Source organism: Buteo buteo, chromosome 7 (assembly GCF_964188355.1).
Source record: "Buteo buteo chromosome 7, bButBut1.hap1.1, whole genome shotgun sequence".
Taxonomy (NCBI): Eukaryota; Metazoa; Chordata; class Aves; order Accipitriformes; family Accipitridae; genus Buteo; species Buteo buteo.
The window spans coordinates 30,482,479-30,493,571 of record NC_134177.1 but is presented as its reverse complement, the minus strand read 5'-3'; the positions used below and the strand labels follow the sequence as shown (position 1 = coordinate 30,493,571).

At 58.8% G+C, this 11,093-nt stretch overlaps 2 protein-coding genes across 9 annotated transcripts; one reads left to right on the top strand and one right to left on the bottom strand.

Moving 5' to 3' along the window:
• Positions 1 to 379: 379 nt before the first annotated feature.
• SCLY (selenocysteine lyase) lies at positions 380 to 5,966 on the bottom strand. Of its 8 annotated transcripts, XM_075032106.1 has the most exons (13): positions 5,546 to 5,740; positions 5,351 to 5,463; positions 5,138 to 5,238; positions 4,894 to 5,050; positions 4,397 to 4,524; positions 4,110 to 4,274; positions 3,647 to 3,753; positions 3,266 to 3,302; positions 2,795 to 2,878; positions 2,531 to 2,633; positions 2,273 to 2,348; positions 1,444 to 1,635; positions 380 to 638 (listed from the first exon to the last, which is right to left on the bottom strand). In XM_075032106.1, the coding sequence occupies exons 1-12, from the start codon at positions 5,593 to 5,595 to the stop codon at positions 1,476 to 1,478; spliced, it is 1,281 nt and encodes a 426-aa protein (XP_074888207.1). In that variant the 5' UTR covers positions 5,596 to 5,740; the 3' UTR covers positions 380 to 638; positions 1,444 to 1,475. The 8 variants fall into 8 exon arrangements, with proteins under 8 accessions (XP_074888207.1, XP_074888208.1, XP_074888206.1 ...); XM_075032107.1 differs by lacking the exon at positions 5,546 to 5,740 and adding an exon at positions 5,897 to 5,966 and having other exon boundaries at positions 380 to 1,635; positions 4,894 to 5,018; XM_075032105.1 differs by having other exon boundaries at positions 380 to 1,635.
• Positions 5,967 to 6,307: 341 nt separating this feature from the next.
• Positions 6,308 to 11,093, top strand: LOC142032859 (uncharacterized). Its single transcript, XM_075032122.1, has 2 exons — positions 6,308 to 6,431; positions 7,500 to 11,093. The coding sequence occupies exon 2, from the start codon at positions 7,533 to 7,535 to the stop codon at positions 8,379 to 8,381; it is 849 nt and encodes a 282-aa protein (XP_074888223.1). The 5' UTR covers positions 6,308 to 6,431; positions 7,500 to 7,532; the 3' UTR covers positions 8,382 to 11,093.

Genomic DNA, 11,093 nt, shown 5'->3' with positions numbered 1-11,093 from the left:
GGAAAAAGAAAAGATTGCATTTGAGATTGAGGTGTGAGCAGCAGCAGTAACATGGAACAGCCTTACAGGCATCCAGTGACATTAAGTCAGTGTGCTTGGGTCCTAACGCTTCAGTTAGAAATTAGATTTACAAACCCAGGGTTTATGGTTCCAAATAGTATTCCTGGCCATGCTAATGTATGGCTAGTAAAGAGAAAGACTGCTGTCTGAGAATCTGTGTCCATGGGCTCCACACCAACCAGGACCAGCGGGTACCTCCCTGCTCCAGTGGACTGTGCCTCTATTCTGGGACACGAGCATTTTCTGAGGGAAAAGACATTGCTCAGGTGACTCCAACCAGCCCAGCTTCCCCCATGGAAAACGCCATAGAAAATACATGTTACTTGGGAAAAAGCCACAGCAGCAGCACTTTTATTCCTACGAATACCCAGGGAGACCAGGTTCCCTGACATCAGTCAGCCCAGCCGGCAACATTCCTAATCCATGCAACACTTGTGTGCTCCTGTGTCAGTGACGAGAACCACCGCCTGGGCCACGCAGGGAAGACACGTTTCCTCAGGTGCTGGCACAGTTACGGCTGCCCCGACAACTCTGTTCCCTTTAGGAGCACGTGGAGCTGGCAACTGGAGCTCTGCCCACTGTAGGAAGGACAGGAGGAAGGGGAGCAGGTAACGCAACACAGTGCTGGGAAAGCTGTGCCCATCACTTTCTCAGCCAAAAAAACCCTTTGGCAGCTTAGGGCCCTGGCAGGGGAGGGGCAGTTCCCAGCCTAGAATCTTGCTGTGCTTCTGTCAACTCATTTCCCTCTGGGGCAGATGGTCTTTCCTCCTCTGAGGGATTAGACAGTGGGAAAGCTTCCTTTGTGGAAAGCAACCAGGGCAAAAAGGCTTCATCTCCTATGGCTTCCACGCCTGCTATGCTCTGGAGGGAGTCGAGCTTTGAGACATGCATGCACGCAGCCGGCTGCGTACGTGCTGGCAAGCAAGAAACACCCAACAGCGAGACTCCTCGAATGCCTGTGCCGTGCGGTGGGGACGAGAGAGTCCTCAGCAAGCCCTCGATGAGCTGCTCCAGCCCCAAAGCAGCAAAGGCCCCTCCTCAGCATAGCCCCCTGCTGCCTCCAGCGCCTGCGCTAGCTTCTCTGCTCGAGCCATATGTGCTGCAGAGCCATGCCAGCCCCGCTGTGATCCCTGTGAGCACAAGCTGACATACAGCTAAGCAGAGCTAAGAGCACGTTGCTGCCGAAACGGGTGATCCCACTTCCTCCTCTTGCCACCACCAGCCGCCACTTCCCCAATGTCTGATCCACGATCACAAACTGCAGGCTGCATCAGTTCAACTTAGGGATCAGGCGCAAAACTAATCCCGCCAAAACCTGAGCCCAAACTGACACAGGCAGCCAGCACCCAGGGGCCAAGCAGGGCACAATCCCGTCCCGAGAACCTGGGTGATGGCCAGGGAGCGATCCCCAGGGTCTACAGGGTTCGTTCCTGGTCCAGCTGCGCCACAGCCTGCACTAGGTCCTGCACAACCAGGTCCACTTCTGCCCGGGTGGTGTCTCGCCCCACGCTCAGCCGCAGGGCGTTCTGCGCCACATCATAGGGGATCCCGCAGCTGAGCAGAATCGCAGAAGGCCTGAAACACACAAAGGGGGCTGAGCAGGTTTAACTTGAAGGCCGAGGAAGCACATGCACCTCCAGAAAGCTTCACCAAGCCGTAGGAGGGAGCACATCTGCAGATGCACACCAGGCAAGCCTGCCCGCTTTCCAAAGGCACCTGCTCCCACTGGGCTTGTTGCCATATGGTGGATCTCACTTTTCCCCTCCAATGAGGAATCTCTCCCGTGTCCCTGTGGGTTGGCAGCTCCACCATGTCTACAGGGCATTGCTCTAGACCAGGCCAAAAGCACCTGCTCCCCAAAGGAGCCTGCTGGAGACTAAAATCGGGCTTGAGTGGGTGAGCCAGGCACACACAGACATAAGGCTAACTCTTCCAGCAGTACCAGGCACTGAAGAGTACTTCCAAGCTCAGCTGGATCACCAAAGCCAGGAGGGACAAGGTCCTTCCAGGCAGCAGTCAAGCATTCCAGCTGCGTTTCCTGCAATAACCTCCTTCACAGCCCTTCAGCCCCTCTGGAAAGCTCTGCACCCTCTTTTACTCCAGGTGACGCTGCCCACAGCCACCCATGGTCCCTTTCTCTGTCTTATTTCCCTCCCTCCCACCCACTGTCCTCCAGAAAGACACCCCAGGCCTGGCAAAGCTGGCTGCTTACCGATCCCCTTTCTCAGAGTGGCAGGCAGCCCCAACGCTGGCAAGAAGCGTCTTGCAGAGAGACAGCACCCTTCGCCCTGCAGCACACAGAAGCACAGGTCTCCCAGTGCCCAGGCTCTCTCCAAGGGCCGCTGCCTGCCTCATCTCCCTGCCCGAGCCACAGCCAAGCACCCGCCGGTCTCTAGCCACAGGGTCCTGTGCAGGGCGGGTGCTTGACTCTGTGGGCACCATCACAGGGCAGCAGTGGGGTAAGAGCTACCTTGAAGGCCTGGGCCCAGAATGGAGAAGTTAGAGGTGTTGCAGAGTCGCTTGGAGCCTGTAAAGTGGCTGTTGAGGTGGATCCTCTGCTTCCCAAAGGAGGCCTGGAGAAATCAGAGGGCTGTGAACCACTCTGGGTTCGCACGTGGCTCTGTCCTGATAAGGAGGTGGCAGAGCCAGAGGGACATACCCACCCTGGCTCCAGACCCCAGTCTGCAGACTGAGACTCTGGGAGAGGAGAGACAAAGGAACCAGGTCCGCTCACCTCCAGCCTGGCCTCCAGGTAATCCCGAACATCCTGCATATGAGCCTCGTAGGCCTCCCAGTTCTTGCTCACCAACTCTGCAGCCTGAGGAGAGAAAACCCAGACAGGCTTTGTCAGGGATCCCCCAACACCTCCCTCCGTGCATGGCCCCCCGGCACGTGAGTCTAGCCCAGGAACAGCCTCCGCAAGTGCCAGGTCCCCAGCGTCCCCCAACAGCCTCTCGGTGCCTTGTGCCACATGAGCTGCCTGACTGTCCACTGCCAGCGCTGCAAAGCCTGCAGCAAGTGCTCCGAAGCACCTCCTTTGACTGGCACCAGAAAGCCCCATCTCCTTTCCTGGTAGTTCACCCACCCTCCCGCACCTTAAGTTTGACGCTTCCAATGACTGGGGAGCACAGGTAGCTGTCTCCGTGCTTGCTCCGCTGAGCAGCACCCCCACGGAACCGCACACCCATGACCATCACTGACTCACCTGGCCAAGGCCAGCGATCATCGGGGTGTTCTCGGTGCTGGAAGGGAAGAGGGAGCAGTGAGTTATTTCTCCAGACCAGAAACCCAACCTCGGGGCACAGACATTCCCCGCGTGGGACCTGTCACCGCTGGCAGGGGACCCTGGACACCCCTATGAGGTGGTTGGGAAGGGGGCAGTTCCACCCTGTGGTTCCTCCTGTGGCAAAGCCTGCGCAGCAGGCTCCCGTGGTTCCCACGCACAGATCCATCTCCCTGCGCTGGGCTGCCTGCCCCAGGGCTGGCAGGTGACACAGCTGCCAGCTCAGCTCAGACTAAGTAGCCACACGTGGTTTGGCCACCAGCCTGAGGCCCAGCTCTCCAGGCCACCACCCAGCCACCTTACCCCGGCCGGAAACTCCTCTCTTGTCCCCCTCCAAAGAGCATGGGGTGCAGCGGGGTGGTGGTGCCGGGGCCACGCACGTACAGTGCACCAATCCGCGGGCCATAGAACTGTGGGAAGAAACAGCCATGGTGACCCTGGGGACACTGCCAGGTGTCCCTTTTCTGTACTCCTGCCCAAATCCGAGTGCCCTCCAGTGCTGACCCCTGCCCCTCTCACAGGCACAGGCTGCTGCACAGCTGTCCCCCACCCTTGGCCTCCTCCTGCTCCCCCTTCCACACAGGTCCCCCAGCTCGCAGGACCCTTATCACCCAGCTGAAGACTGTCTTCAGAGCACTATCCAGCAGGAAAACTCTGGCCACTGATGAGATATCAAACTGTGGGGGGCACCCAAAGTCTCCCTGGCACCCCAACAGACATGTCTTTGAGGGCAAACAGCAGCTGGGCCACGTGAACAGGGCCATACCTTGTGTCCCACGATGGTGAGGTAGTCCACCCCCAGCTCCTGCACGTCCACGCGCCCCTTGCCAATCATCTGCGCCGCATCCGTGTGCACCAGGATCCTGGGCAGCCCCTCCGCCACTCTCCACTGATTGAGGGCATGGACGCGCTGGCTCAGCTCCGTTACAGGCTGGCGGGAAGGAAGAGGGCCTGCGTTCCAGGAACCGTTGGCTCCCCCTTACCAAGCACCTTTTTGTGAGGATGTCCCCACCTTGTCCCACTTGTCCCCCCCACCCGGTCACACAGTCTCACCATGATGACCCCAGTCTCGTTATTGGCCAACATGATGGAAACCAGGCAGGTGGTTGGCCGGATGGCAGCGAGGACGTCGTCCACCTCAGCCCGCCCGCTTCGTGGGGACACAGCCACAAAGGTGGCTTCTGCAAGCCAAGAAACAAGCCCTGAGGTTTGCTGGGAAGCCAGACAGCGCCCAGGGCTGCCCGCGCCCCACTGAGCAGGCAGGTAGAGCTGTGCAGGCAGCTGGCGCACAGGCAGAGAGCGCAGCGGCTCTTGGGGCTGGCGTTGGATGCCAACGGCGTAACGCACCCAGCTTGAGGAAATGGGGGCACCACGTGGGGAGTCAGTGCTCTCAGGGGGGACAGGACAGGACATCGTGGAGCAAGAGAGTCCCTGTCCTCCTCCCCAAAAATACCAGTGGAGAAAAGCCCCCCTCGCAAACCCCAGTCTGCGGCCAGACGTCTGCGGCCAGACGTCCCCGACCTGTCCCCTGCGGTCCCTCTGCCGCTCACCTGCCAGGCTGTCCTTCACCAGCTGCTCCAGTGGCAGGCGGATGGAGTCGTGCTCCACGCTCGACGTCACGATGTGCGGCGTCCCCCGGCCGTCCCCCGGCCTGGCCTGGCTTTCGCGGAAGTGCCTGCGGGCGGTGTGGATCACCATGTTGTTTGCCTGAAGAGAGAAAGGCAGAGGGGAAAAGGAAGGCCCAGAGAAAGGGCGGCGCCCTTTGTCCTTGCCCTCCTCTGCGGCTGCTCCCACCTCCGTGCCCCCCGAGGTAAAGACGATGTCCTCTGGCCGGCCTCCCACCATCCTCGCCAGGCTCTCCCGGGCGCAGCCGATGAGCTCCTTCGCTTTCCTGCCTGCGGGATGAGACCCGGCAGCTCCTCCACGGGCTCCCGCGGCCACGGGGCTCGGCCCGCCCGCGGCGGGCAGCCACGACGCGCCGCGACAGCAGCTCCCCTGGATCCCTACCTGCAGGGTGGGAGCTGCTGGGGTTGCCCCAGGCCTGGAGCATGGCATCCCGCACGGCCTGGGCCGCCTCCGGGGCCAGGGGGGTGGTGGCGTTGTGGTCCAGGTAGACCCTCCTGCGGGGGCAGGCGGCGGGTGAGGGGGCGCGGGGGGGGGGCGGGAGCGGGGGGGACGGGACGGGGCAGCCTGGGGCCTCACCCCTCCGCCGCGTCGCACCGCGCCTCCGCCGGCTCTGTCCCGGCGCCCATCGCTGCCCTCACCGCCGCCCTCCTGCCGCCGCCCCCAGCCTGGCAGCACAGGGCACAGTCGTGCGGGCGCCTGCGGCGGGGCCCGGGCAACAGCCCTGCCCGCCCTGCCGCCTCGGCACCGCCAGTCAGCTCGCTCCTGCCCGCCCCGCCGCCGACTGTGCCCGCCAATCAGCTCCCTCTCTCTCCCCCCCCCCCCCCCATCACGGCACTCACCAATCAGCTCCCTCTCCCCTGCCCCACAATAACAGCACCCGCCGATCAGCTCCCTCCTTCCTCCCTCCCCTGCCGCCATGACGCCCACCCGCTCGCCAATCCGCTCCCCGCCTGCTGGGCAGCGGCCGACCAGCTCCCGTCATCCTCGCCGCCCGCCCTGCGCCCGCCCATTGGCCGGGGACCGCGAGCCGGCGGGGCTCCCATTGGCCCCCGGCAGGCGGCGCCCGCGGCGCGACCGGTCGGCTCCGCCCGGGGTCCGCGCGGGACCCCTCCTCCGCCCCGCCAGGGGGCGCCAGGCGGTGCTAGCGGGCGGGGCGGGGCGAGGCGAGGAAGGGGCGGGGGGACGGATGTCGGGTCCGCGCGGCACCGCCGCGCGCTCACTCTCACGCGCCGCTCCTTCCTCCCCCACCGCGGCCAATCCGGGGGCGGAAGGGGCAGGCGCGAGGCGGAGCGCGCTTCTGGCGCGCACCGTCGAGGCGCTGAGCGGCGGGGGCGGTCCTTCCGGGAGAGGGCGGGCGGGAGGCGCCGCGGCGCTGCCCCTCTCCAAGATGGCGGCGGCAACCTCGGCCCGTTCCCCCCGCTCCTTCCTGCGCAGGCTCCGCAGACCCCCCTCCAAGATGGCGGTGAGCCCCGGGGAGGGGAGGGGCCGGGCCGGGCCGGGGGCAGGGCGCGCCAGTGCTCCGCCGACCCCCGCCCGGGGCCCGCGGCCCGCAGGAGGGCCTCAGGCAGGGCGGGCGGGCGGCGCCCGGGGCCCTCCCGGCACCGCGCCGTGACTCAGCGCCGCGAGGCGGGGGGCGAGACGACCGGGAGGCCGCGGCCCCGGCCCCGCTCCCCCGGTGGCGGCCCCACAGGCGTCCCCCCGGCGCGCCCCCGCCCTGCGGGAGCCGGCGCCCGCAGGCGGGGACTGGGGAGGGGGTGCCGGGGCGGCGGGAGGCCCCGCGGGCCCGGCCGGGCCCCTCGGTGGGCCCTGCGTCCTCGGCGGGCCCGGGCCTCGCGGCTCCCCGGGCCCCCCCTCGGCCGGGGCTGGCGGCGGGCGGAGGGGCCGCGCCGCGGCCGAGGAGCCGCGGGCTGTGCTGCCGCTCGCCCCGGCCCCCCCCCCACCCCGGCCGCCGCCGAGAGAAGTGCCAATCACGCTGCGGGGCAGGCCGGCCCTCGGCAGGGCCGCGGCGGGCTGCCATGAGCCGTCCTCCGGCGAGGCCTGGGTGGTGCGGGCGGGGTCTCGGGCGGAGGGCAGCGGGAGGGCGACCTGGTGTGGCGGGGCGGGGGGCGGGCAGCGAGCTCGGCCGCTTTAGGCGGCCCCGTCCAGGCGGAGGAGGAGCGGGGCAGTGGTGGGCTGCAGCCGGCGGTGAGGCATGCAGGTCCTGGCCTGCCGGCGTTTGCGGTCCGGCGCCCCGGGCGGTCTTGATTTACTGCAATTTACAACGCGAAGTCCGAAACGCAGTTAAAAACTAATTAACGTAAACAAACACGCCGTGTTAGGCCTTAAAAACCGCACCGAGGAGCGAGATAGGCTTGACGTGCAGATGTTTAAATGGGCTGGGCTAACGCAGCAGCCATCCAACAGTAAGGGAGCACACCATAAAATCCCAGATCTTATTGGTCTGAGCACGTTTTCTCAGCTGTTTATTTTTGCTGCAAGAAAAAAAAAAAAGCTTCGTTTGACATACTTTCCCCCCCCCCTCGTCTTTCAGATCATGTCATAACTACAAGATAAACAAGCAGTGATGGAATCACTGGATACCGAGGTGAGAGCACGGAAGACTCTGGGGACTGTTGAATATGTAGAGTCTTCGGGTTTCACCCAGGGAGTACTGCCAACCAAGAAGGATGTGGTTCAGAATATGCTGTATTTATTGCAGCCCAAAAGAGCTGGCCAGGCCCAGCGGTCCAAGGAGGACGCGGCCCAGTTGCTCGCTGAGCACTTGCAAGAGCACTGGTTGGTTTGCAACTTGCACACCATCGCGACACAAAATATAAAGAAACTTATCCTCAAAATGTACGAGGAGTTTACCAGATTGTATCAGACCAGAAAGCAGAGACAGAACCAGGCTTTTACCGAGCGAGCAGACAAATTCAACGAGAGTTCAGAGAAGCTCTTTGACGTATTTTGCACAGACGGGCAGATGAGAAATAAACTGGAGGAATACAGTGGAATAAAAATGACTAGCATCGAGTGGAAATTTCTCGAAGATCAGAGAAGCGAAAGAAAAATGTATTATGAAGATTTCACAGACAAGCAAGAACTGAAGACGATGGAAAGAAGGCAAAAGATACAATGTCTGGAGCACTTCAGAAAACTTGCCAAGGAGGAGAAGGAAGGAAACAAAGCGAAGGAAATGAAATACAAAAGTGACGAGCAATCGGATGAAGGCACAAGCGTGGATGAATCCTACCTCGCAGAGGAGGAGAACGGCGGGGCTCCAGCCTTTTCACTGCGGGGCAGAAGGAAGCGCCGGTGCACCGCGACTCCTGCGAGCGCCACCATGCCCCTGGAATGCCAGCATATACGGATGAGCATCAGGAGAGTTAGGCCTGGGTTCTACGAGACTGTGGAGAAGGTCAAAAACTGCTAGCGCATGCCGCAGTCGGCCGGCAGAGCTGCTGGAGTATGAGGTGGCAAAGCACACGTTAGGCAAGTTTGAAATCCCACCAGCAATTGGAAGTGATTGTTGTAGATCCCCAAGCCAGAGCTCAGTAACATCCTGGGACACCAACAACGGCGGCAAGGACTAAAAGACATGAATGCAGAAGGATAAGTGGTCAGCGGCTAATGATGTAAAGGTTCAAACATAGCGGATGATCTAAGGTTACGTAGTGTGTAAGCCTCTTCTTCCAAGGTCCTGTCTACATCAGTGGGTTTTTGGAAGTCTCTCACCATTTCCGAGCCAGGGGTGGCCTAACAGTACGAAACAGGACTTGGATTTACTGCAGGGAAATAACTCGGACTCGTTGCTGATAGAAAATTCGTGTGCTGCAGAGCCCTAGCTCCTGCTGGTTTTGGTGGGAGCAAAAGGTGCTCGGCGCCTTTCAGCAGAATTTGGCATTTCTGCGAGGAAGGAAGCTGGTTTTCAGCTTGTACTACCCAGTCCCAGAGAGGCACCCTGTGGTTTTGTGAAGGGATTGCTCTCTCGCTCGAGGAGGGGGAGAGAGAGATAAGGAGACATTTGAGTGATTCTGTCAAAGCATTGGTGATTGTGAATGTTTCATTCTAGATTCTACTTTAATGACGTTTCCTTGATCAGGATAAACCCTCCCATAAGCGGATGAGTTTTAACGTGAAGTCCCTAATCTAGGATCTGAGGTGTGAATCCTAAATGAAGTGGTAATGTTTTATCTTCCCGGGGGGTAAGATGGGGAAAGGATGCAAATTGCATCATTTAGTTTTAAGATGGGAAGAATTTCATAAACTGTTATCCTGCCTTCTTAGGATAAAGGGAAGAAAAAGCTTTCCCAGGTGTGGGTAGCTGTGGTATTTACGGCAAAAGGCACCTGAATCTGGGCTCGCTTTTCCACCCCCTCCCTGAGGTCCGTGCAGACCTGCAGGGTGGAAGCGGTGGTTTTCCACCTGGAGTTTGTTTGAAGAAAGTGTATCCCTCTTGCCCACGTACATCCTGAGCAGCGATGTGTCCGTCACTTTGTATACTCACAGTATGAGGGTATCTGCCATTTTGAGTTAGAGTTGCTTTACTGGTTTTTAGAGATGAGAGACTTGAACTTCCAGTGAAACCCAGTGCTGGAGATCTCTCTGGTGAGATTCCCAAACCTTGCCAGACCACACTGAAAACTAAAAGCCCCCAAGTCTCTATTTGTCCACAGAAGTTCTCTGGTAGAAAGAGCGCAAACTTGTCTGGTTTTCAAATTTACCTTTCAGTGTGAATGCTGGTTTCCTCACTCCAGTATCTCGGCTTTTCCCCCTTTCTTTCCTCTCCGTCCTGCACATCATTTTACTGACATTAACTCGTGCTGTTTCATTCTTTGGCTTTTGCTCCCTTTAACAATAAATGCATGTACGAATAATTTTGACAGTTCCTTTACTTTCAATGAATCAGTTCTTGGACTGCTTTGAAGTCCTATGCCAAAGGAGGAATGAAACGCAAATCAGCAGCTGGTCCAGTCCGGACGCAGCAGAGCTAGCAAGCGCAAGAGGTGGCGGCAGCCCCGGCCTTGCTGCTCTGGCAGGCTCTGGCGTACCTCCGATCCCTCCCTCCGCCTACAGACAGATCCATCCGGCTCCGAGCAATGCATTGGCTTCCCAGCGACCTTGCTCGTTTGTAATTGCCGGGATCCTTAATCTGTGTCTCCAAGAAGTTCTTCATGGTAAGTTGCTCCAAAATATTTAGTGAACTCAGTGTATTCCGTAGCACTCATAGTGTCGTTACGGGTTCAGTAGCATGCACCCACATTCTCCAATGCCCTTCAGCTGCTGCTGCTTGAGAGTTCGCAGCCCTCTCTCTCCTCCTCTCTCTGACATGCTTCACTGACTTCCCCATGCAAATTATGTCACGTTTAAACTATTTGCCTTCCAGCCCTGAGGTGCTGGACTTGAGCCTCTCACTGGGCTTTTACACCAGCAGCTCTGTTTCAGCAGGGAATATAGCCAAGCTCGGACCTCGCCGAAGTAGAATTTTGTTAATAACTGCTGTAAAATCCCCCTTTGTATTTACAAATATAGCTGACATTATAAACGCTTGTGTGTAAAGCAAATCCACCAGGGTTGACTCGAATATGGAACACAGCTGTATAGTGCTTTATGATTTTCAGGGATTTTAAGGTTGTCAGATCTGACTTCCTGTATGCCACAGGGAATTGCATTTCATTCAGAAGCCCCACACTCAGCCTACTAGTTTCAGTTTGACTGATGTGTCTTACAGAAAGTCGAGCTGAAGACGTCAGAAGTCTGCTGTCTTCCTCACTTAGATACTTGGTGATTTGTCACCTTCGCTGTTTTAAAAAAGGAAAAAAAAAAAGCAGCAAAAAAAGTCCGACCATCTTCTAGGCTGTGATTCTTTTCAAGACATCTTGTACAGGCTGAGCAGTGTTCATCGCATTTAAATCATACTTGTTTTTTTAACTGGGTTTGACTGTGGATAGAGCCAAGGCCTGGCTCTGTTTCTGCTGCAACAGGGGGAAAATTTCTAAATGATGTATTCTGATTACTCTTCTTTGGGACCATGGTGCCTTTTTAATCAGGACAGTAAATCTTGTCCCAGGATTCTGTACTTTTGTACGTTAACAGTTGTCGACTTTCCTTTTTTGGTGTGTCCCAAATAAATTAATATAACGTA

Excerpts from the sequence above, each read along its gene's own strand:
- SCLY (XM_075032105.1), bottom strand. The coding sequence starts at position 5,595 with ATGGGCGCCGGGACAGAGCCGGCGGAGGCGCGGTGCGACGCGGCGGAG. Across the intron at positions 2,879-3,265 it reads TGATCGCTGGCCTTGGCCAG|GCTGCAGAGTTGGTGAGCAA; the intron begins GTGAGTCAGTGA and ends TTCTCTCCTCAG. Across the intron at positions 1,636-2,272 it reads CACTCTGAGAAAGGGGATCG|GCCTTCTGCGATTCTGCTCA; the intron begins GTAAGCAGCCAG and ends TGTGTGTTTCAG.
- LOC142032859 (XM_075032122.1), top strand. The coding sequence starts at position 7,533 with ATGGAATCACTGGATACCGAGGTGAGAGCACGGAAGACTCTGGGGACT.